The sequence below is a fragment of the Macadamia integrifolia genome, chromosome 14 (assembly GCF_013358625.1).
Source record: "Macadamia integrifolia cultivar HAES 741 chromosome 14, SCU_Mint_v3, whole genome shotgun sequence".
Lineage (NCBI taxonomy): Eukaryota > Viridiplantae > Streptophyta > Magnoliopsida > Proteales > Proteaceae > Macadamia > Macadamia integrifolia.
This window is the reverse complement of record NC_056570.1, coordinates 11,701,012-11,727,748: the sequence shown is the minus strand read 5'-3', so window position 1 is coordinate 11,727,748 and position 26,737 is coordinate 11,701,012. Positions and strand designations below refer to the sequence as shown.

The 26,737-nt window shown below is 36.2% G+C and overlaps 1 protein-coding gene across 2 annotated transcripts in view; it reads left to right on the top strand.

Annotated features, from left to right (window-relative positions):
* The window catches only part of LOC122061493, a 49,388-nt gene extending 24,043 nt beyond the window's left edge, over positions 1-25,345 (top strand). The window contains exons 13-24 of one of the 2 annotated variants that reach the window (XM_042624763.1): positions 3,352-3,603; positions 6,171-6,277; positions 8,698-8,942; positions 9,940-10,008; positions 10,100-10,164; positions 10,397-10,566; positions 10,721-10,799; positions 22,057-22,312; positions 22,951-22,996; positions 23,638-23,746; positions 24,848-24,910; positions 24,989-25,345. In XM_042624763.1, coding sequence (XP_042480697.1) covers positions 3,352-3,603; positions 6,171-6,277; positions 8,698-8,942; positions 9,940-10,008; positions 10,100-10,164; positions 10,397-10,566; positions 10,721-10,799; positions 22,057-22,312; positions 22,951-22,996; positions 23,638-23,746; positions 24,848-24,910; positions 24,989-25,069 — 1,542 coding nt within the window. In that variant the 3' untranslated portion in view covers positions 25,070-25,345. Of the gene's footprint in view, positions 1-3,351; positions 3,604-6,170; positions 6,278-8,697; positions 8,943-9,939; positions 10,009-10,099; positions 10,165-10,396; positions 10,567-10,720; positions 10,800-22,056; positions 22,313-22,950; positions 22,997-23,637; positions 23,749-24,847; positions 24,911-24,988 lie in introns of those variants that run through there. The other variant, XM_042624764.1, reaches the window with a different exon arrangement.
* Positions 25,346-26,737: the final 1,392 nt, after the last annotated feature.

Sequence of the window (26,737 nt, the reverse complement as noted above, 5' to 3'; positions counted from 1 at the left end):
GTGGCTAGTACATCAAAATGATGTGAAGTGGTAGTAAATCAATAATACTATTCAGTTTGAATATATGACCTTGATACACGGTGCTTCACCTCCTGGATGTAGGAACACATTCACAGCCATATATGCCGCTGAACTCAATTTTCTCCCTACTATTGTAGATAAGAGACTACATCTAATATGAGGGTACCATTTCTCATGTACAAATTTTCCTGTTTATTATTGTCTCCTCCTGTACGTCATGAGGAGCATTTTTAGTCCCTGCACTTCTCTGTATAAATTAGTTAGAACAAAGAGAACAATCATAAGAGCTCTTTCTCTTCTCTATTTTTCTTCCTCTAAAGCCTAGATGTTTTATTTTTCCAAACAACTTGTTTCAGAGATCAACTTATCCAAGGTGATTTATGCTGATTTCTTGAAGGCTAGGGGGCTTGTTGAAATCATCAGTTTGTATGTCTTATGTCAGCTGCTGTTTGGACAATGTTTCCAAATGGAGAAAAAAAATCAAGGACTGGAAACTCTTGATCTATGGAGTATTTATTATCAAGTCTCATGAGATGTGGGGAAGTATTATAATTTTCTTTAGATGAGATCTTAATTACTGGGAGATTTCTCACTATGCTGCTCTGTTGAGGCTGATTGATTTAGTTCAGTGCAGCCAGCAAGAAGATGATAGTAGGATATGGAAGTGGGAGAATTCAGGTCTTTTACCTTAAAGTCTCAACCGGAATCTATTATACCTCCAGGAAACTTTCTTTGCCATCTTTTTTGGGCAAAAGATATCCCACAAAAGTTGAGTTGTTCTTGTTGACTGATTTGAAGACAAAACTATAACTACCCTCACCTATTTGTAAAGGACATGAGCTTTCTAATGTCTGTTTTGTATCTGAAAAGACGAAATAGTTTGTTGTTTATTATATTCTTGTGTGTTTTTTTTTTGGAGGAGATATGCATACAATTCCTGAGAATAACTGGGGTACAGTGGGTTTTTACTGGAATGTTCTGATCTCCTCATGACTTGGCATGCTCAAGTTCTTCAAGGTAAAGGGAAGATGTGTGGCTGCTAATTACTGGGGCTATCATATGGAATGTGTGAACGTAAAGAAATGAATGTATCTTTGAGAGCTTTGTTGTTTGCTATGTGCTGGTGGGCTTCTCTGCTTTGTCTTAATTGATGGAGAGCTAGCGTACAATTGTATTTAAGGGTGTTTCATCAGTACATTTTTTGAGTTATCAGAAAAGCAAATTAGAAAAATTCCTGTAAAGTACAGAGTGATGTTTTCTGGAATAATGATTTTCATTGAGGCTTGTAGGTTCTGTTCCCCACCCCCCGTTTGAGGCCAGCATGTGGAGACATGTCTCAAGTGATTTGCTAAAGTGAATGGCTCTCATTTTCTGGACTATATTCACTGTTGAAGTTGTATGCCTCTTGTTTTTTTTTTTTGCTTGATTTCGTGAATGGCTGAACTGGGTTTACTTTCATACCACTTCCTTACGTTTTATTGATAATTTTGGGAAATAATCGATTACATGTTTTCGCTTGTCCCTTGAACCGTTGACAGCCTATAAAGTGTAGGAAAACATCTTGCTAGTGATGACCCCGGATAGGTCGAACTACTTGCAGTCGGTAGGGAATATCTGATATAAACTTGGATTCGCTGCTCCAGTTATTAGAATGGAACCATGAGAAACTTTTTTATTTTTTATTAATTTATAATTGAAAAAGAAATATTGGCATGAAAAACCTTGTACAAGGTTTGGTTCGTGGTCTGAAATTGTTTGAGGCAATGGAGTGTGCCACACCTTGGCTTGTCTGTATGCTAATTTGCAGTTTGGAATGTTTACTCATATAACAAAGGAAACAGTTAATTATAAAAAAAAAACATGAGAAATTCTGGTAAAAAATTATTATGGAGTGAATAGGGCTCTTAAAATATGTAAAGAAACTAAGAAATGTAAGATTCCTAATGCGGTGAAGGCATAAAGCCCCTAAAAAGGAGAAGTACTAGTATTGAATATTTGAATGAATAAAACTCAGATTGGGATGGAACACAACCTTCAAAAATGGACCTCCAATTCTAGATCTGTCCATCAGATTTGGGACTCCATTTCCAGGACATTAAAGCAAATTATCTACTATTTCTTCTACTTGTGTTGAGACCCCAAGGAACACACATTGTTGTTTACTGGGTGCCTCCCCCTTTCTTTGCTTCGGATGCCCTCTGTTTCTTGAGGGCAGATCTTGTTCGTATTATTTTGTCTCTTTCTCCCTCCTTTGGGGGCTGTTGTATTCTTTCATCTCGTTGGTAATTAATTTTCTGTTCACACCCCACTCCCCAAAAAAAAGAAAAAAGAAAGAAAAAAGGAGGGTTTTTAAATAAATAAATAAATAAACAAAATACTAAAAACATAAAAAGTGTTAAGACTGAAGAATCCATATCTTGCTCTCAGTTTAGGCTGAATTAAACTATAAAATGAAAAAAAAAAAGGGGCTGCAATGAAGAATCCAACTTTAGTCAAGAGTTTTTAATTAAATGAAACTCAAAAATGTGAAAAATTCTAAAAATGAATAATCTTATCGTAATTACAACTCTTCGAGAAGCATTTTCAGATATCTGTGGTATAGCTCTGCTAACGGGAAAGCTAGAGTGACCTGACCGGTTATGTTCAGAAAGAGGGATTGAATAGTGGCTGATCTTTAGGAAGCCAGCAGTGGGTGCAATTAAATACTAAATGGAAGGGTTGGGGTGCATGAACTCTAGGCTGTTAGTTTTTTTATAAAATTATGTACCATTCTTCTTTTGATATTTGTTCCTCATACTGGAGTAGGCAACTTATTTGTTGGTGAAGATTCTACTTATTTTGCATTATATGTTTAGATGTTCATTATCCTATGATTAAATTCTGTGTGGTAGTTGCATTTTAAAATTGTTGTCTTATAGAGATAAGGAGATGAGACTGCAGATATTAATCAGGTGCTTTATTTCGCAATTGTGGATTGATTGTTTGACCCAACGTAATCTATTAGAAGAAAAGGAAAAAAAGAAAAAGCTCCAGTTTATAAAATTCCCCTCCAACATTTTTTAATATTTGTTTTTATCATGAATCACCTCATCTGCGTCTGAAAGTACTTGGGAAGTTACTCACACCATTACACTGCGGTTCATTGATTTTAGACAAGATACTTTTCATGTGTTATTGACAGATGTCTTAATATTTGTTTCTAGATCTAATGGTCACAATTAAATGCATGATATTTGATTTCCCATCTCATTCTTGTTTCTATCATGTCCTATTTCCTTATCAATTATCCATTTTCTGCATCTGTTTTCTAAAAGTAGTCCTTGTGTCCAGGTTGGATTTTCTCATTCTAATATCCTCCGAACTATTATCCAACGTGCTTGCTTGCGGTTTCCTGGTATTGCATCATATGGTAATTCATCAATTACATTGCCTAGACAATCAAAATCATCACAATGTGCTGAAACACAACCCAGTCAGAAAGCTCGAAAAGTTTTCGTCATTTTCGGAGGCGAAACCTCAGAGCGCCAAGTATCTCTAATGAGTGGAACAAATGTTTGGCTCAACTTGCAAGCATTTGATGATGTAAGCCATGGACAACTTGACAACTTGGTGATAAAAAGTAGGGAATTATAGATTTTTTTTGTATTTGTATTTGTATTTGTATTTTTGAGCAACTGTATGAGGTATTACATACAAGCATGCTGCTGTTCAATCCACATGGTTTAGTGGGAAAAATAAATTTGACCTGTTAACAGGAGTATGGCCCCTTGGTGTTTCAACTTGGCATAGTCAATGTGAAGCAATTTGGTGGGTCCACTGTCTAGACTCTAGAATGGAATCTAGAAGATCACATAGGCTGGGACCACTCTCAGAAATCAGAACCAGGACCTGAATTGAATTTTGAAGGAAAGTTCAGAAAACTGGAAAAAAAATCTAAAATTGATGCAATTTTGAGGGGGAAAACAAGTTTTTCAGGTATTACCAAACTCTACCCACACCCTGTACTTATGAGTAATTAGTTTGAAAATTCCAGAAGTTAAGAAGAAATAAGAGAAATGTAAAGCAACTGGAAAAGAGGAGCTGTAACTGATCAAGGACAAGCTGGACTATGCTGTAACTGTTGAAAAATAGTCGCACAGTCCTGGTAGATAGTACCAATCCATAAAAATACTATTTTAATAGGGCTTGAATGGTCCAATGGATCAGTTGCAGAGAAAACTCAAGATAGAGCAGGTTACATAGTTGGCCAATAAAGGGATGACTAAACTGGTAAACCAGAGCAGATTCTAAGGGAGACTAATAATACAGCTGTCCAATGGATCAGTTGCAGAGAAAACTCAAGATAGAGCAGGTTACATAGTTGGCCAACAAAGGGATGACTAAACTGGTAAACCAGAGCATATTCTAAGAGAGACTAATAATATAGCTGCTAAATTTTAAACGAGTTACGAGTTAAGAAAGAAATGATTCAAAGGAGAATGCTGGTACTTGAACCCAAAACAGGAGATCTGTCCAGACTTAGTGACGAGGAATAGAAGAAGAAAGAGATAGAAATAAGAACTGAGAGAAGAATATAAGAGGAGAATTTTTGGAAAAAGAACACCTGATAGAATGATTCAGATTAACCATAAGGGAAAGAGAGAGAATCAGTCCACATGACGGCAACTCAGCAGCACCTGATGCTCAAAAATTCTTGTTTTAGTTAAGCTCTGTTGAATCAATGTGTTTTTTTTATGCATATATAGATTTGTAAAAGACAGACAAACTAAAACTCCTAAACATAATCTAAAACAGAAGCAAAGTTTGAACCCAACTGAAATCCAATATCTATTGACAAATAAAACTCCCATATAATAATAATTTCCAGTATACAAAAATACCCCCCATGAAAGTAAAGTACCCTAACTACCCCTACTGTAATTGGAGGCCATTAGGGCTGGGCTTCTAAAACGGGTCTTGTTTGTCCCCCTTAATATTTATGCAAATTGTTTTGGGAACAGAAGGATATATTTTTTTTAAACCCCCACCCTCAAGCCACCTACCTGGTGAAGCAGGAGACTCATTCCCATGACCTACTGGGTACCCTGCAGCCTAGTGGGAGAGGTATCACCAAATGCGCCAGCAGTTTTCTTTAGATTAATATGAATATATGATACCAAAAATCTGTAAATGTGCAGAAAAATGTACAATATGTTAGTGAGTAGGGTTCATTGCATGTGTTTATGTATTTCTTTTTTGTTCTATGTATTTGTAACAGTAAGGTATTTTGCCTTGACAAATACCTTGAGCACTTTGAAATATAGTCACGATTGCTTAATCCTCTGCAGTATGCTCTTTGAGGTTAAATGTGATGCCAACCACAAGAGAGTCTAAAAGAAAAATTTTGGATGTATTGTGTAAGTTAATGTTTATACATTAGCCCTATCGATCACTAAGATAATCATGGTGGAAAGAATTATTATTCCAGGAGTGTATAACTTATAGTCTTATAAGCTGCTGTTATGAACTGCAAAACCAATTTGGTTCCTCAATTTTATTAACTGTAAGAGATTATTTGCTTATAAAATATGATTAAAGTATGGCTTACTGTATTTTTGAAAACAACTCAAGAGTGTCCTTAAGAGTAGAGTGTTTTCCTTCATAAAAAGACTGACAACTAAGTTCTTCTGTTGTTCACCTCGCACATATCAGTGACGCTAATTCTTCCTTTATCTGTTCCGGCTATTGTAAGAAAAAATATGTTTTGGTTGGATTTTCCTTTTCTCTTTTTATTGGTTTCTAGAAGCAAAGAAAAGGCCGGTTACTGCTCACACTGAACATCTATAATATGCAATCTTTCGTCTTGGTAGCTATGTCCAAGGCCATTCTGGAGAAATTTCTCTCATCCATTTAAGGAACTTCTGAACTTCCATCTAAGTTCATGCAGTGCTACCAAATCATAATGTCATATTCTCCGTTATATTATGTAATATTTCCTTTGTAATAGACACTGCATGCATGTAGTCCAGTTGACCTCTTCACCCTTTCTTGTGATGATATTGGTTATTTACTTCATGACGTTTGGGATTTTTGCACTTGAATCCTTTTTCTAATTGAAATGCATTTCAGGATTGGTTATATCTGATGATTGGCCAATATGGTTGTTTCAGCTTGAAGTAACTCCGTGTTTGCTAGCCCCCACAAATGGATATTCATCAATTATTAACCGAGATAAGAAGGATATTGATGTCATCTCCAGAACAGTATGGTCATTACCGTGAGTGTTGTTTTTTGTGGCTCTTATCGTAACTGCATTGATGTCCAATTTGTAGATGCAATTTAGAAAAAAAAAAAATATTATTGCCATTTGTACACAATTTTTTCCCTTCTTGTGTTGTTCCTTATTAAAGTTCTTTTATTTATTTGGTAGAAGTTGAAATACTTTAATGCAATTCAGTAATGTGTGCTGGTTCTCACTTTACAACAACAACAACAACAACAACAAAAACAACAACAGAAAACTCAGCCTTATCCCAACTTGATGGGTTGGCTACAAGGATCCATGCAAAACAAAGTAGGGAAAATGAGGTCCAAGCATAAAAGGGAAAATGAAGAAAATAAGGAAAGGAAATGATAAGGTGCATGGCATAGAGATGAAAGATGGATGATGAGAGGAAAGAGGCACAACCCAGAAATGTGGGAGAAACTTAGCTAAGTGGGGTTGGCTACATGGATCCTGGCCCTCCAATATGCTCTATCCGAGGTCATACTAGGGAGAAGACCTAGACTCTGCATGTCATTCCTCACAACTTGTCCTATAGTCATTTTTGGCCTACCCCTGGATCTTTTATCTCCCTCAATTGTTATCATATCACTCCTCTTTAGTGTGGTGTTGCTAGGCCTCCGTTGAACATGACCACACCACCTCAAACAGATTTCTTGGAGTTTGTCAGTTATTGGTGCCACTCCCAAATTGGCTCTAATGCGTTCATTCCTTACTTATCCCTTCTAGTTTTTCCGTACATCCATCGTAACATCTTCATCTCTGCTGTACATAAATTCTCTACATGACACTTCTGAACTACCCAACATTCTGCCCCGTATATCATAGCCGTTTGAAAAATAGTTCTATAGACATTCCCTTTAAATTTTAAAGGAATACGTCGGTCACATAGCACCCAGGTCATATCTCTCCACTTCATCCATCCCACTTTAGTTCTCTATGATATCATCCTCTATATCACCTTCTTTATTTATGGTTGACCCTAGATATCTGAAATAGTCACTTTGCAGTTGCTCTCTCTTCAATTTTGACCATGTCATTGTCCCTCATAGTGTAACTATTACACATCATATACTCCGTTTTCGATCTACTAATCTTAAAGCCTCTTTATTCTAAGGTAAGATCTCCATAGCTCTAACTTAGTGTTAGTCACTGTTTTCCTCTCACCAAAACTATATCATTGGCGAATAGCATACACCATGGGATCGCCTTGAATGCTCTTGGTTAGCTCATCCATGATAAGTGCAAACAAATAAGGGCTTAAGGCTGATCCTTCATGTAACCAAATCCTAATTGGGAATTCCTTGCCATATCTCCCACCGATCTCACACTAGTCACCACGTCCTTGTACATATTTTTAATTACATTTACGTATTTACTTGACATCCCTCTCTTCACAAGTACATGTTCGATTAAGTCTCTAGGGACTTTGTCATAATATTTGTCCAGGTCAATGAAAACCATATGGAGATCCTTCTTGCCAGCTCTATATAATTCCATGAGCCTTCTCAATAGGTAGATAGCTTCTGTAGTAAATTTACTTGGCATAAATCAAATTTGGTTCTCTGAGATATGAGTCTCTCAACCGGGCTTTAGTAACCTTCTCCCGTAGTTTCATAGTATGACTCATTAGTTTTATGCTTCTATAGATACAGCTTTGAATATTACCTTTATTTTTATAGATCAGCACAACAATGTTGGTAACTCATTTTACATGGCATTTAAATCCTTGGTCGTGAGAAATTAATTAGCTGCACAATTGCAGGATTAAAATATTTAAGTTTCCTTAAACAAAGGTGAAAAATTAATTTTTTATGGCACAAATTTTCAACTTTAAAATAGACATCGTGCATCACATTATTTATCTTTTTACTAATTATGTGATGTGACCATAGACCATAGGAGCTGCTATGGAACCTAACGTGTTTTTGTTACTACGATGGGTAGGTAGGTTTACACGTGGAATTTTGAACATGTCCCTATGTTGGGATTTTTAGTAATTTAAATAGGGGGAACGAGGTTTTGGAAATACATCCGGGAAAACTTTGTTTGAATCATGAACATCTCCACTTTGGCATGTTTCTGTTACAGATTTCCAGCAAGTTACCTTTTTCATCTCCTGCTTTTAGGAGTTTGGAACTAATATACATTCAAGATTTGCATTAAGGAAAAAAAAAAAAATTCTTGAGTACTAATTGTTCATTTGACTACCGTATCTTTCATTTTAAAAATGAACAGAACAAGTGTTTTGAGCATGATCCACATTACTACAACATGCTTCAAATACATGTAGAGCTAACAACATTTGTACTCATGCATCATAAATTATTGTCGTTCATCTTTGATATTTAGCCCTTCTCTCACTTTCATTTTCATTTTCTTTGTAAAATAAGATTCATTCTTCTTGGCTGCAGTTACTCTCTTGTACTACGGCACACTACAGAGGAAGTTCTTGCGGCATGCATGGAGGCACTAGAACCGGCCAGAGCTGCATTATCATCAAATTTACGGGACCAGGTGATGATTGATCTTATGGAAGGCTTGAATAAACAAAGTTGGTTTTCTGGGTTTGATGTAGCAGATGATCCACCATTGAAATTTTCACTGGAGCAATGGATCAAGCTAGCTAAGGAGGTTGGAGCTACAGTATTCATTGCAGGTTTCATTTCTGTACTATGTATTTGCTAGTGGCATGCTTCATTGTTTTCCCCTTCTTATTTGTTCTTGTAGACTCTACATTGTGGGGAACATCATTCTAGGTAATTGTAGAAAACTTTTCTATATTTCTGCTTCTATATTTATAACTGCGAAGACTTGAGTTTTAGTTCTTGTACACTGTATGTACTGGAGAAGTTTTATATTAAGAATCCTGCCAGGAGGAGATTTAAGTTTTTTCTATGTAGAGTTCAAAAAGTGTTAAATTTGTTCTTGAAAGTGCCCTTAGTGTCTAAGGATATGAATGTTGTGATTCCACTTTAGATGGTGTAGGGCACTGTATCACGTTGCAGTTGGTATTTTTAATGTTTTAGCCAGTTCTTAAATGTTGCAGTCATGGATTAAGGTACCGGTATCACATATCGTATTGGAGGGTTGATTTTAAGAGATGTATCATATCGGAGATATGCAAGATACGCATAGAAATAAACTTTTGGAGCAAAAAACACTATAAGTAAGAAATATATATCATCTGTATCACATATAAACCCTAAAATGAAGAACAACGTCTAACAAGACAATTGCATTCAATTGAAATTGTTATAAAGGATGAGGTATCTACATATACTGATATCAATTTGTTTTTTCAGGTTAAACACTTTTCGACTTTTTGAGAAATTTTAAAACCTGTGAGAAAATTAATGCAATAATTCATATTTGATGCAATCTTTCAAGTTTTATTTTTTATTTTTTACCTAAATCTACTCAAACATAGGAAAAAAAGAGAAGTAAAAACTAAAAACAAAAATTTGCAAAAAAAATAATGGTGTTTTTTTTTTTCTAAACTTTTCTTGCGCTATGTTTAGCTTCTAAGGATTTTTTTTTTTTTTTTTTTAATGCTTCAATCCTCTAAACATGAGTTTGATTGTAGATTTTCTTTTTCTACTTCCATTCAAGCAATAGTACATTTTGTCCTTAAAAGAGGTTACTGTTTGTGATAGTACATGGAGGTATTGGTGAGGATGGAACGCTACAATCCTTATTAAAAGCTGAAGGAGTTCCTTATACAGGTTTTATGTTTGTCAAAGCTTTTTTTTCTATGATATAGCCTATAAAATATTATACATTCTGTTATCTTCTGTTTTTGGTTCCATGGCACAGGTCCAGGTTTTGAGGCTTCCAGAACTTGTATGGACAAAGTTGCAACTTCTGTCGCTCTTAGCAATGTATGCTAACTGACTAATATGTACTACAGTGTTTTAAGATGGATAAGGCTTGTTATTTGGTTATTGTCAAGGGTACTTTGTAGTTTTAATTCATAAACTAAACATATGACTCAGAAAACTGACACCATAAGCACCGTTTAGACCTTGGCGTGATATTATCGTGTTTGGCTGCCATCATATTGTGCTAAATCTAACTTCTCCATTATGCATGATCTATTTCGGAAATGAACAGCTAGCAAGTTTTGGAGTGCATACCATACCTAAGGATGTCAGCAGCAAAGAGGATCTACTGAATTCCCCCATAACTGATATTTGGCATGACTTGACCACTAAACTTCAATCTGAAACATTATGCGTGAAACCAGCTCGGGATGGGTGTTCAACTGGAGTTGCTAGATTATGGTAAATTTTTTGGTTCTTTTCTATCTTTACTATCCAATAGTAGGGACTTGGATAGTATATTCCTTACAATATCAATTGATAGATGTTTCTTATCATGAGTCTACTAAAAATGCTCTATTTTCATTCTTTCAGTTCTAACGGTGTTATTGTACAGCTGTGCTGAGGACCTTGCTGTTTACACAGATGCATTGGAGAAGTGCCTTCTATGCCTTCCTTCCAATAGTTTATCAAAGGTGTGGGAATATTTTACGTCTGTATGAGTGGCTAACTTTTCCATGCCATTTCATTGTAGGAGTTCATTAAACATCATCTTAAATCTTCTTGAATACAGTACTGGTACTTTGAGGCTCTTATTTCCTTATGTATCTGCAACCCAATAAATTTTCAGAAGATTCTGTTAGAAAGTTGACCCTGAAATGACTTGATTTACTTTTGAGCTAATATTTGCATGCATAGTTGTCATGGTGTCGCCAAGGCGGCGATTTGGCATCCTTGCGGAAAAAGTTCATGGCAGTGCTACGATTTACGTGACTCACAAATGGCAGTCGCCATTGGCTGATAGGTGTCCCCATAGCACTGCCATGAACGCCAGGTCACGCCTGATTCATTAGGCAGTCGATTTTTTGTAAAATGCAGGGTGATTTTGATAGGGCTATGTTGATTTTTGATGATTTGATGTTGCTTAATGTTGGTTTTATATGTTATAGGGTATAGGGTATATATTGTAGGCTTGTAGCATGCTAAATAACTTTAGAGAATAGGGGAAATAAAAAAGTGGCATACTAAATAACTTTAGAAATAGGGAAAATAAAAAATGGCACATTGGCGATTTGACCGCCATGACAACGCCATAATGGGCGATTCATCGCCAAATCGATCAGCCACCCCTCGACCGCCTTGGATCGATTTGACTTCGTGACAACTATGTTTGCATGTTTTGGGGGAAACCTCTTCTGCATCTGTATTTGGTTGATTCCTATCACAGTTAAAGATTTTAAACAATAGACAACAATAACAACAACAACTAAGACTTGTCCCAACTTAATGGGGTCGGTTGCATGGATCCCACAAAACAAAGTAGGAAGAACAGTGGTCTAAACAGAGAAAAGGAGGAATGAAGGGACTTATAACTGAAAGGGGAGGGGGGAATGAAAGGAGAAGTGAAAATGAAATTTTTTGAGAAGGACAAATGAAAGAGGAAAGTAAGAGTAAAGAGGCATACCCGGCAAGTCAAGAGACTATCAGCTAAATGGGATTGGCAACCTAGATCCTTGCTGTCCAGTAGTCTCTATCCAAGGTCATCCTAGGTATAAGACCCAAACTATGCATGTCATTTCTTACAACTTCTCCGATGGTCATTTTAGGCCTGACCTAGTTCTTTTCGCTCCATCAATTGGCAGCATATCACTACTCCTTACCGGGGCGTCTCTAGGCCTTTGTTGAACATGACCATACCATCTCAAACGACTTTCTCGAAGCTTATCATTGATTGGAGCGACTCCTAGATCAGCTCTAATACTTTCATTCCTTATTTTATCCTTCCTAGTTTTTCCACACATCTATCTTAACATCCTCATCTCTACCTCACACAGCTTCGCAATATGACACTTCTTCACTGCCCAACATTCCGCTCCATACATCATAGCCAGTCGAGCAACAGTCCTATAAAACTTTCATTTGACTTTAAAGGGATACGTCGATCGCACAGTACTCCAGTTGCACCTCTCCACTTCATCCATCCTAGTTTAATTCTCTGTGAAACATCATCCTCTATGTCCCCGTCTTTATTTATAATTGATCCCAAATACCTAAAGGAGTCATTTTGCGGTATCTCTCTTTCCTCAATTCTCACTATGTCATTATCCATCATAGTATTACTAAAATTACACCTCATATACTCCGTCTTTGTTCTACTAATCTTGAAGCCTCTTGGTTCCAAGGTTGTTCTCCATAGCTCTAACTTATTATTAATCCCTGCTTTTGTTTCATCCACCAAGACAATATCATCAGCGAAGAGCATACACCATGGGACCTCGTCTTGAATGTTCTTAGTTAGTTCATCTATAATAAGTGCAAACAGATAAGGGCTTAGGATTGACCCTTGATATAACCCAATCGTATTTGGGAATTCCTTGCCCATACCTCCCACAAATCTCACACTAGTCACCGCCCCCTCATACATATCGTTGATTATCTCCATATTTACTCGACACCCCTCTCTTCACTGGGACATATTGGAGTAAGCCTCTAGGGACTCTGTCATAGGCTTTTTCCAAGTCCATAAAGGCCATATGGAGATCCTTCTTGATATCTCTATACCTTTCCATGAGTCTCCTAACTAGTAGATAGCTTCTGTAGTGGACCTACCTAACATAAAGCCAAATTGGTTGGCCGAGATACGAGTCTCTCTTCTCAGATGGGCTACAATAACCTTCTCCTAGAGTTTCATGGTATGGCTCATAAGTTTTATGCTTTTATAGTTACTACTGCTTTGGATATCCCCTTTATTTTTGTAAACTGACACTACAATGCTTCTCCATTCATCTGGAATCTTCTTTGTGTTCATAATCATGTTAAACAACTTGGTTAACCAATTAACCCCACAAATCCCTAGGGTTCTCCACACTTCAATTGGAATTTCATCTGGGCATGGTGTCTTGCCAACTTTCATCTTTCTTAAGGCTTCTTTAACTTCCGCCACACTGACCTTTTGGACATACATATAACGTGTGTTATCTTGTTGAGTAATGCAGTTGTTTTTGTCATTTCTACTCGATCTGTCTCCATTTAGTTGATCACAAATATAATCATCCCATCTCTTAACAATGTCCTCATCCCTTACCAACTCTCTTCCATCCTCACCTATGATACACCTCATCTGGTCGAAATCTCTACTCTTCCTTTCTCTCATCTTAGCTATCTTATAAATAGTTTTTTCTCCTTCTTTTGTTTAGGTTGATATACAAATCCTTATATTTCTTAGCCCTAGCTTTTCCTATAGTCTTCCTTGCTTCGTTTCTAGCTTCATAATATCTCTTCTTATCCTCTGTTACTTTAGCCCTTTGCCATGTCTTTAAAATAATATTTTTTTATTTTAATGACTGCTTGGACTTCATCATCCCACCACCAAGTCTCTCTAGGTGCCTTATACCTACCCTTCGCTTCCCCAAGCACATCTTTTGCAACCCTCTTAATACAAGTCATCATCTTGTTCCACATCTCATTGGTATCTCCTTTAAAGTTCCACTTCCTTTGTTTGACCACATTATCAGTAAATGCATTTAGGGATTTTTTTTTATTTTTATTTTTTATTTTTTTATTTTTTTAAATTTCCACCATGTATCTTAGGGTATATAAGCTCCCTCCTCCTACGCTTCTGAGCATTGAGGCGCAAATCCATAACCACCAGCCTATGTTGGTGGTTAGGCTCTCCCCGGGGTAACCTTACAATCCTTACATAACCTTCTGTCTGCCCTTCTAGTAAGGAAGAAATCTATTTGGCTGGTGTGATTCCCGCTTTTGTAGGTAACCAGGTGCTCCTCTCTTTTACAAAGAAGGTGTTCACAATAGATACGTCATAAGCAACCACAAAGTCCACGATTGAGGTCCCTTCCTCGTTCCTGACCGCAACTCCATATCCTCTATGGACTTCCTCATACCTTGACGGTCTCTCCTAACATGTCCGTTCAAATGCCCTACAATAATAATTGAATCCTCTTGGTCAAAACCCTGCACTAACTCATCAAAGTGTTCCCAAAATTGGCATTTGCAGCCTTTATCCAGTCCTACTTGGGGTGCATATGCGCAAACAACATTGACAACCTCTTTCTCCAATACTAGTTTGATATATATAATCCTATCCCCTGCCTTTTGACCCTCCACTACATCATTCTTTAGGTCTTTGTCCACTATTATGACCACTCCACTTCTGTTGCTTTGATCTCCCTTATACCAGAGTTTGAAGTCTTCTAACATCTTTGCTTCATTACCCTTCCATCTGGTCTCTTGGATGCATGCGATATTAATTCTCTGTCTCCTCATAACCTCTATCAACTCCAAGCTCTTACCCGTTAAGGATCCAATGTTCTAGGAAGCCAATCTAATTCTACGTTGTTGGGTTGTAAATTTTCCTCTCACATGTCCTTGCCTACTTATCACCGCATCTGGGTGTTGACATGGCGCGTTGCTTATAGGGAACGCCCTAGCAACACTATGATGGAAAGACATGACACCAAGAAAAAAGATCAAAAAACAAAAGGATCCATGCAAATACAAATAGGGACAAGGGAAATGTAGTAAGAAAGAACTCAATTTATCTAAAAAAGGTGGAGGCCTCTCACTGAAATTTGTGAATTGAGGAAATGGGATTATTTCCTTGTATTAGCTGTGGGATTTCAGCTAATATACCTAACTCTGCATTCACTTTTTTACTATCTAACAATTAAGCATTGATCATCTTTACATATCCCCACCACAACCACCCCACCCCACCCCAACCCCCCCACCCACCCCCCCCAAACATAAAAAAAAAAAAAAAAATCTCCCTAAAATTTTTGTGATGCAAATATTTGGCTGGACCTGTTTGACTTGACGGGACTTCTAGACCATAAGGTTCCATTTTCAAACCAGGTTGTTGATTCAATAGGCTATTTAGGGAGATATTATGTAATCTTTTATTTTGGGTAGGATATATAGAAAGAGCTTAGCAAGTTTTTGGTTAGGAATCTTACTAGAGTTGTTTCCTTATTTATATGCATGTAATTAATGAAGATTAGTAAAATGAAATATTGAGTTCGCTTTGTGTCTCTGCGTGGCCTGAAAGCAGCCTGTTGGTTGCATAGTTTTTAAGGCGCTGATGCGGTCTAGAGATGGTAAGGCAGTGCTCTGCCTTATGTGAAGTGGCGCCTTATGGGTTTTTTTTTTTTTAATACATTTTAAAATTACTTGATGAAGATTTCATATATAGATTTTTTATTGGTAGGTGTATAGTTTTGTTAACACTTGAGATGTATGGGATTAGCTTTACTCCACAAAAAATAACCAAAACAAACAAAATAAAAACCCGATTCACAAACATGGTTTGGATTTTGTCAAGGGTTTTAAGAAAGGGCTTTGAGAAGGAATCAAGGAACAAGGAAGAACCAATGATCCATGTGACCATTTTGCTCTGGCAGCGGTGAGCTTCATTCTTCTTTGACAGGAGTAGAAATATAGTGGATGACCTTAGGGCTTAGGCACTCATTTTGGCAACATAGAGGTAAGTATAATAAATATTTGTATTTTTTATGTCTTCTTTTCTTTATATTTATAATTTTGTTTCATAATTATGTATTTATATTATATGTTAATATGATTGATGATTGATGATTGATGATTAATGATTGATGAAGATGAACTTAGTTTATTCACTTTATTGATTTGTTTTCTTGATGAATATCTTACATTGGTATGAATATGAACATTTAATATTTATTTAACATATGAGTAATAGGATTCAACTAGGATTTGAGCCAAATAGATTGGTTCTATAAAAAAATTATACAGGAACACTTTAGTCGATAAGGCGACGCTTTATGCCCGCCTTATCACTAAGGTGCTCCGAAAGACCCTCAAACGCCTCCGTCGCCTTACCGCCTTAAAAACTATGGTTGGTTGTGTCCTTCCCTCTTCTATTTTATTCTTTCTTCTTATTATTATTTCCAGGTATGATTCCTTCCTTCCCTTCCTATGTTATTCATATTTTCTATTCCATTCCTTTTGCCTTCTGCTGTTACTCTCTATTTGCCGTTGGGACACTGTTGGTTAAGAAACGATACTTCAGAACCCCGTGAATCCTTCATAATTTGGGCTGTGAGATTTGATGGCTTAGTTACCCACCCTAGGGCAACTCACACTGCACAACTGGAGCCTGAAGGCTGCCTGAACATGGAGTTCTAAATTCAGATTGCAGATATGGTTGATCATACCGCCAGTTCTGATTTCTGTATCTTGTTTTCATATCAATAATTGGTTGTTGGCTGGCGGATTCAACAGGGTTGAGTGGATCAATTCTTTACCTGAAACATTAATCCAAATGAAGGCTGTGTGAGAGATTCTTCATTTGAATAATTTTCTCTTATGCTGCTCTATCAAGAGGTTGAAGACAACCCCTTTCCTTTATATTTTTATGGGTGAGAGAATGCAACCTGATATAGTGCACGTACACACCAGCGTCCCCAGACAATGGGAACGCACATGTGAGCATCTTCAGGACGGGGGCAGCACGGTCTTTTTGCACCCACTGTGTCTTGGTGCAGGTACACACCATCGGTTAGTGTTCTTTCTTCCTATTTTTATTTAGTGCCATATTTTCTCCTTTCCCTAAACACCCCTCTCCTTTATCCTTGATCCTATATCTATCCTTCTTTCATGTGAATGCCAAGACTATCCTTAACCCTTAATTCCTAAGCCATACCTTATCCCTCCCTTATTCATATACCTAAGTGCCCTCTATTTGTTTTGGTTTTTTTTGTTTTTTTTTGTTTTTTTTTTATTTATTTTTTTTAATAATTCTGCCACTCCCTTTGTAAAATTTTAAATAACTACAGAACTGTCATTGTTTTTAATCTTTCGGCTATATCCCCCTTGCATGGGCCGATAAGCTATCCGAACCAGGATTTCCGAACCTTGAATTGCATCATATTGACTTGCATTTAATGAATCAATTGTGAGGATAACATAATAGTTTATTTAAATGAGTTGAGTTCACTAGTAACTGATGATGAAGTAGAGGAGTTGGAAGAATTAATAAATAAGAAGAAACAAGAAGATTAGGGTTTCTTAACTGCCCGTTCCTTCCCATTTGTTTATTATACTTTGATATTCAATAAAGATTATAATGCCCATAGTGTTGGAAGTGTCTCCATCAAATCCAATTTTATATGTTTTAATCTTTATTAATTTATGTTTACTACTATTTCACCTAAAAGCTTGAACAGTTAAGGAAAGGCTGCATCAATGTATTCTATGGTTGGCAAGGCGACTGGGCGACCCAAGTGGTGGAGGGGTGCTTGAGCACTTAGGCAACAAGATGCCCACCTAGGCGACCAAAGCGCCCAAGTGTTATTCTTTATTTTTTCTATTTTCTAACATTATTTAGTATTTTACAATATATACCTTATATCATATAAAACCAACATTGTCACATCAAGTCATAAACAATCAACATTAAGCCACATCTTGTCATAAAAAATAAACATTAAGCAATATCAAGTCATAAAAAATAAACATTAAGCCACATCAACTCATAAAAAATCAACATTAATCCACATCAAGTCATCAAAAATCAACATAGAACTAGAAGATAGCAGAACTGAAGAAGCAAACTATTGAGATTTTGAAACAATAAAAACACACATTTTTTTTTTTTGATATAGTTCTTGGAAATGATCATTTGTCCTGATGTATCTAGTCTCACATTTAGTTTATAATGTTCTTGGAAAATATGATGTTATCTATAAGTAACTAAAATGCTATTGATTTAGAGAAATGTTTTTGTTCTCTAATAAGTTTGACTGGTCAAAATATTGTTTTTACGTGATACTTTTTGAATTAGGTAGAGTGCAAAACCAGATTTCCAACAAATCCAATATTGTTTAAATTGGATTTATATTGAAGGAGTTATGTTCTAGTTAAACCTTATTTGGTGGGCGCGAATGTTGATTAAAATTGCCCTGAATGGAAATAAATTCTTAGACTTCGAAACAAAAAGAATTTTTTGCCTCTCTTTTGGGTTTTAGTGATGTTCTTGTTCGCAATTGCTTCACCTAAAAGCTTGAACTTGTAGGGGAAAGGCCGGGTAAATGTATACATCAACACTCCCCTACATGTTCAGGAAATCTTGGCACCGTGCACGTGAAACACTTACGTGCCCAAATATGACACCGAGTAAAAGAAGTGGGGGAAAACTCCTTTGGCATCTCCCAAGAGTCAAAACACTTAATACCTTGCTTTGATACCATGTTCGCTACCGCTTCACCTAAAATCTCAATTTGTAGAGAAGGCAGCATAAATGTATACATCAATAGTTTTATCAAATTCAGTTTTTATTCTTGAACTGGGGGGTTGACTTTTTTCTTTTTGAAATTTGAATTCTTAACTATTTATTGGTTTCAAATAGGGGGTATTTGCTTTCTTATAAATAATATCTTTAGTAATGTTTGGTATAAATAAGAGTCATATACATGATAAAATGAAATAATAAATATTAAAAATATAACCCAGCACCTTGCACTAGTCGCCCAGACCAGCCAAAAAAAAAAAAAATCTTGGATGCCAAGGTGGCACCTAGGCGACGCCTTGATAACTATGATGTAAACATCAATATTCCCCCGCGCGTGCATGTCAAGATCACTTAGTCCTTGCCTGTGAAGATCACATGACATTTCCTTCTCGCAGCATTGAGGGAGAGGAATTTTTCTGGAAAAATCTTCCGATGCACTTCCCAGGTGTCGAACACTTGAACTCCCTGCTCTGATGCCATGTTCGTTACCGTTTCACCTAACGCTCGAATTGTTAGGAACATATTTGGCATTCTGTTCATATGGTTGTCACATTGTATATTTTTGGAATATGATTCCAATATATAAATGTCAACATTCATATTGTAAGTGTGTCGAATTGGATCATCTTGAGAGTCTTGTATGGGATGACGTCGGTTGTATAAGGAACAAAACTCTCTTTAATAGTTATTTTGTCCTCAGATCTGAGAGGTCTTTACCATTGTAGTTGGACTTTGTGCATTTTGGTGTACCAAAGGTTGATGCCTACACAGTTATATATTGGTGTTTTGGATTCACAATGTTCATTTGTGAATGGAAGAGATGTTCAACATAGAATCCACTTCTCGAATAGGGAGAATATCCTTAGAGAATTTTCTGACTGTGATTAGACAAAATTTAAGCTCGGTGGTAGTTTTGTAAATTGTTTATAAATGTATTTAAATATTATCATTATTAAATAATTTTATTTGAAAAATATTTTGTGAAAGTTTTATGTCCAATCAGTGGTCAAAATTCTCTATATTAGTTGTTACAATGAGAGATTTTGATGGTGATTCTTTCCATGCCCGTAAATCCGTTATGCGATATTGTTATAGGGAGGGACTTAATGTAATTTATTCTATCACTTTGGGGTTTATTTGTTATATCCATCTGAGGATGTACTCATGGGAAAATAGTTTTGTTTATAGATTGAGATGCACTCATAAATAAATAATTTTATTTAATAAGTTGAGTTTGACTCACATAAGGCGGCTTTGGTAGTATTAACCTATAGGAACACTCCATTGGGTATGCTAACTCAACATAGGATTGGAGATTTATTATCCTATATGTGCAACTAGAGTGAAGGTAGTAAAAGCAGCTTTAAAGGTCTCGTCGCTTCGGTGAATCACTTGAGCCCTGTTACATTTTCGGTGCCATGGAGCTAGACCAATGAGCTATTCAAGCCCTTGTCCTGAACATTTACACGCTCTCATTGCCTTACTCATCACCATTTGATCTACGGTAGATCGCTTAGCTCTACTTACTACTCCCCGGTCTGCCTGAGTCAGTGGGGAGGGCATTGGTCGACAACTGATGTGAAGGCTTTCTTGCAATTCCTAGTTCGGTTTTGAGACCTACCATATAAGCGAAATTGACTTTCCTCCCCAGTTAATACATTCATAACAGTTGATAGAAATTCGCCCTCTCATAGTGGTGAAAGGATGCTCTTTCTCTTATTCTTCGTATTGATTGAGAGCTAGGGCATTTTGAAACCTTAATCTGAGATGAACTTTTCTGCTGTGACAATCTACTCTCTTATGACAAGTAGCGTGTACAAGTACTGCAACCCTTCAAAAGACCTGCAATTGTAGGTTTTGAGGTAACCCTAAACCCTTCTGGCGTTGGCTTGTTTTGATTACCCCTAATGCGAACGGGGATAGATCAATAAAATTTCTTTATCAGGATCTCTGCAGCTGACACTTATCCCCCCAAAAATAAAAAACAACAAAAGATATTATTACAACCTACCCTTAAATATTCAATACAAATGAGCTCTTCTTATTGATGTAGATCGAGCTTTCAAAAGGAGAGTTCAATGCTAGCCAATTCTGGTTCAGATCTGATTCAGTTTCATACATCGAACCAGCCTTATTTTTCTCCAATCGGATCAGCCAACCTGCTGTTACTGTTCATGCAGGTACTGTTCACATACCTTGGGGTCCAATATTGATAGCTGGCTTGGGAAAGATGCTGCCGGCACTTGTTAGGATATTAGATATTAGTTTCTATTTTTATTTCCTTGTTTTATCTTGGCAAGCAAGCTTTGTGACATAGCAAGATTTGTTTCCTTTTTTGGTTTTTCTTGGTTAGCAAGTTGGTATTATTTGTTAGGAGATATTAAATTAATAGGAGTTTCTATTTTTATATTTACTTGGTTAACAAGTAGTTCATCGTTAGGAAAGTCTATGTTAGTTTCCATTCTTATGTTAGTTTCCTATTTTAATTATTTTCTAATTGTAAGCTTTTCACTCCTTTATAAGGAGCTGTTGTAATCAATTGAGAAGTTAATGAAGATTGAAGTTTATGAAAATTGAGTGTTTACTCATGGCTGAGATAGCTATTACCTTGAGGAGTGAGATTCCCAAAACCTGCAGGGTGAGATGCCCATTCCCTAACTCTTTCCCCCCCTTCTCAGCGCCACCATCGAATTCTCTTTCATTTTTTATTTTCCTTTTATTTGTTTGCTGTGAGAGAATGTGGGTGATCAAAGCAAGTTTTTTGAAGCCTAGAAACACCGTCAAAAGACCAGTTTGAAGGCCTATAGCTGCCGTTCTGCAGAACTTCCATAAAGTTTCCTTTCCATTCTTTGAGCATAACTTCCCAACCAGCCATCAGTTGAGGCTCATCTTTTGAAGGATAGTTGGGCATCACATGAGGGATCTTTGATTCAAATTTGAGGTCCATCTCAAGATATTGAAAGTTGTCAAAAGTTTCCTAATTCATGTCGAAAACATAACTCTCAATTGAACCATCGGAATTGTCCCATCTTTCGAGGGTTTGTTGACCCATATAGGACCTTCATCAACTCCAAGTTTCAGCTCTATCTAAACTACGGTTTGTGAGTTTTTGAATTTCTCCCTATTCAGCCAGATTTTTTTCAGATCCTGCCTAGGATTAGGTCCTTTGTGATCTAGTTCTACATAACTTATACCCTACTTATATGTAGTATAAATGACTTCTTCTTCCTGGAACAGTAAATTTCTGCTGTTTTATGGTCTCCCAAATGAAAAAATGGTATACAAATGAGGATTCCTATTAAGCTAATATGTTTTGACATTTAAATGGTAAAACTTATTGTGGAGAAAATTGTTCTGGAATTTCTCCGGAAGACATTATTGCATGAAATAATTGATATTAGATAATGGTATGATGATTTGATACTGACTGGTTTTAAATAAATTCCTAGGCACATGGAATTATTGAGATGCCAAACCCTCCTCCAGAGATATTAATCTTTGAACCTTTTATTGAGACTGATGAGATAATTGTTTCATCGAAATCAATAAATGAAAATGCACATTGCCTTATGTGGGAAGGACGTAGTAGATGGGTTGAAGTGACTGTTGGTGTTGTGGGTAAACATGGAGCAATGCACTCACTGACCCCTAGTGTTACTGTCAAGGAAACTGGAGGCATTTTATCACTTGAGGAGAAATTTCAAGGTATCTCTTCAGACATATTTTGTTATTATCGCACAGTTGATGTAATGAGTAATTTGATAGTTTCAACTAGTTCTTAAACTCATGGTTTTGCTTCCTATTGATGAAGTTTGTCTTTGGTCATATACAAAATAAGTAACTTATTTCTTTTTGGCTGCTTGTTTCCATTGATGCTTAATGAGGAAAATGAAAAGTGAATCAAAGCGTTAAGTAGAGATCAAGTATTAATGATATGTCTCTTTGTTTTCATCATTTTTGGAAAGATCCATATGAGGCTTAATCAAATTCCACAGTGGAAAATATTAAATAATAAATAGAGAAAATATGATAATTCTACTTTATAGTAAGAAGAAAATATTGTTTGAAATCTTTAATAATTAATGATATTCCAACCAAGTGAGTAAGCATGTAAGTCAAACCTGGATATTAAAGGAAAATAATGCATCTGTTACATTTACCATGAGCACTGCAATGCATGTCTTCTCCTTTTGGTTTTCATAGAACCAGCTTTAAGATTGTATGTTGCGATTAGACGTAGTATGTTTACTATTTTATGCATGGATTTTTATTAATGTAATGCTGTATGCTTTTGCTTGATCATCAACTAATGTCCTAACGCATACAATTACTTGGTTTGACAGGTGGAACTGGCATCAATCTGACTCCACCCCCATCATCAATTGTTAGGTTTGTCAAGAAAGTCCTCATTCAAGTGAAACATAAATCCTTTTTATTCATCTTGCAGTTAGTAGCTTTTAATGCATATATAAATCTGACTCCACCCCCATCATCAATTGTTAGGTTTGTCTAGAAAGTCCTCATTCAAGCTAAACATATAATCTTTTTTAATCCAATTACTCTATACTGCACCAAAATATAGACCAAAGATAATTTAATTGGTCAGTCAATCGATATTTAGACTGAATGCATCCAGACCAAGACCAAAACCGATCAACTGATCAATAGCTGGTTTGAGTTTGGCCACCTTAGGACTGATTATTTAATCGGTGAGTTTCGGTCTTGGCCTTATAAGACCAAGATTTGAAAGAGACGGACTAAAACTGCCCAAACCTTATTGATTCTCACGCTTACATCATTGTACCTTTGGGAGGGTGATTTCAAACAGCTCATGTATCCATGTTGAATAAATTTTACCATGAGTAAGGCATCAGAATTTCGTTGAGAAAGATATTTCATGGATAGAAAACTGTAAAAGGAATAATGAACATTTTGAATCATTTATTTCTTGGCTTATGAGGTATCATGTTTAGATCAGCTTTCATGCTCAACAGCTCCAGTTATTTATATGGTTATTTGATTTGTATCAGTGAAGTGGCCATGGGAAGATGTAAAGAGCGGATTGAAATAATAGCAAATGCTCTGGGATTAGAAGGATTTTCACGTATTGATGCATTCGTGAATGTAGACAGCGGGGAGGTACACTGATTCTTGAATGTCATAGGGATCCATTTTCCTATTATATTTTTGCAAGATTTCCATACATTAGAATGATTTTGTTTCTGAAAATATGAGTTTTTATTTGATGTTTTAGCATTCACATTCATTGACAAGCATGGTAATGTAGATGGAATTTGCAGAATCAAAACAGTACCAATGCAAGATCTTTTCTCATAGAATAAAATCCAGATTTAAGAGAAATCAAATTAAACAAAATCAGATGGTCAAACAAGGCTGAAACTGGAATTGAATTCAACAAATCAATAAGAGAACAGCTACTGAAAATTGGGGATCAATCTACTGGTTAGATCAGAAAATAGAAGGTAATCCTAGTTGATCGATTTAACAAATAAAGGGTGGAATAGGAAATTTCAAATAACTCATGATCAGCGGGTCAGAAGTGTACCAAACTGTAATCTAGATACTAATTAGGGTTGATGAACAACTGATTAAAATCTGGGATGAAGGTTGGACTGCCCTAATCAGAATCACGCAAAAAAAGTCTTGCATTTGAATATGATCTAGAACCTGGAATTTGCAGAAATTTCAGAACTTGAACTACTTGTTAATGGAGGGGACGAAGAGTGGAAGAACAATGTAGAGATATAGAAACACCTAGGTTTCACATCGCAAGGTGATTGGATGGATTAAATACCGCCACACCTTGATCAAATATAAGGTTCCTTGATCAGACACAAGGGATATGCATTTTTTGTTAACTGCAGATTTTTCTACAATGAATCAAATTACTTTTGCCCCTCTTGGTTTAAGTAATTGATATTTTGTGATGATTTAAGAAAAACACATTTTCATAAAACAAAAATTATCTTAGTGGATTTTCTACTCTCTTTTTCTTTTATTTAAGAAAAACACATTTCTTAAAACAAAAATTCTCTGTAGTGTATTTTCTGCTCTCTTTATTTATTTTATTATTATTATTATTGTTACTACTACTACTTTTCTATGACCGGCATTCCTGCTCTTTAGGTTAGCTTTCCTCCTGGATTGGGGTTATTGAAGCTCTTAGTTCCTAGAATTCTAAAATTGGGATATCTATGTGGTAAACTTGATTATTTGCAGGTGTTGGTCATCGAGGTGAATACAGTACCTGGAATGACTCCTTCCACTGTTTTGATCCATCAGGTTGTTATTGAAGCCTCTAATCAATAAATGCAAAGTACAGATTAAGAGTACTCTAACTAAATGTTTTTTTCTTTACAGGCACTTACAGAGCAACCACCAATGTATCCTCAGCAGTTCTTCCGCGTTCTGCTTGATTTGGCATTAGAGAGGTCAACTTAAATTCTTATTTCCATCACTTTCTATAGGAACAATGTGCGGCTTAAGTCATTTCCTTGAACTTGACTGTGGACCTCTCTCATAAATTAGATTTTAGTTGAAGTTCTCTTTTTCTTTTCCCTCATCTTTGATACTCACGTATCAAGTAAATTATCTAGGAAAACACTGTCAATAACATGTATGATAGTATGACCTATTTCCACTCTATGATTGATGGATCTTTATAATCCAATTTCACCTTGTTCTTATATTAATGAATAAGTTTTCTTCTTGGGATTATTTTTAGACGTCAAAAATTTTTTTTTTTCTTTGTTGTAGATGATAAAAAAATTAAAATGCTTGAAGATACCAATAGAAGGGTCAATCCGATAAGTCCCAGGTTTGAGATAGTTTTCCGCATGATCTTGTTGCCACAAAGTCCTTCGTTCTGATTAGGCATGAATTTTGTTTTCAACAATGTCCAGTCTCTTATTTTTCCTTATGTAATTGGAATATGTCTCCAATAGTGACTGAAGAGAGAATTTATATTTTTTTTCAACTTTTTTTTTTTTAGGGTGTACTGAGGTGATTGAGATATGACTGATGGAATCCCAATAGCTATTCGAATAGTTTTGAGTGTTTTGACCCAACTGTTACTGTTCCATCTTTGGCACTGGTGATTCTATTCCTTTTTTTACCACCCTGCACCCAAATTTTGAGAAAATTGTCCTCTTCAGTCTTCACTCGTAATGAAATTCCAGCCCAAGCATAGACATGTAACGTTTGGGGTAGGGGTGTCGAATAGTCGGTTTGGTCCGGTTTTTTTTAATTATTTTTTAATGTCCGTATTGGTCTGTTACTGGTTTCTTTTACTGGTCAATTATCAGTTTGGTTTCAGTTTTTCATATATAAAGGGGAAGAATGTTAAAATAATTCTAAATTTTATCGGTTTCGCACCCATACCAAACCAAAAAAGAGTTCGGTTCCTAAGCTGTAAATACCCCAACCTCCAAAAGGAGTTCGATAGGATTGAATTGGGCTACATCAGAGACTTTTTTCAATTTTTTTTGTTTGGTTTTTTTCTGAATCTTGGAATGATCTTATCAGTGTTCTCCAAGTCCTCTATTTCCTACTCTTATCAAATTTTGGGGATTTAAGTTTTCTTTGAGGCGTTTAGGGAATTAGACAAGGTTGTCCCCAAGTTTGGAAATTAGACAAGGTTGCCCCCCAAGTCTCTACCTATTGATGATTATAATGGATGGTCTCTTATTATTGAAACTTGAAAGCATTTATGAGAATGTTGGATATTATTATATAAAATTACTTTAATACAACAACAACAACAAAGCTTAGTCTTATCCCAAGTCCCAACTAAATGGGGTTAGTTACATGGATCCGCAAGAAATTGAAAAAAAAAAAAAAACTTTGGGACGTCCTACTCACGAACCGTCTGCAACTCGAATCCAAGCCCTCGAGGCAGCTCTGTTAGATGTCATACTTGGGTGAAGACTTAACTTTTGCATGTCTCTATTGATTAACTCATCAATGGTCAATTTTGGCTTGCCCTTAGCCGTTTTAGCTCCATTCATTTGCATTTTGTCACTCCTCCGTACTGGGGCATCCAAGGGCCTCCTTTGGACATGTCCAAACTATCGTAACCGACATTCTCTGAGCTTATCCTGAATTGGAACA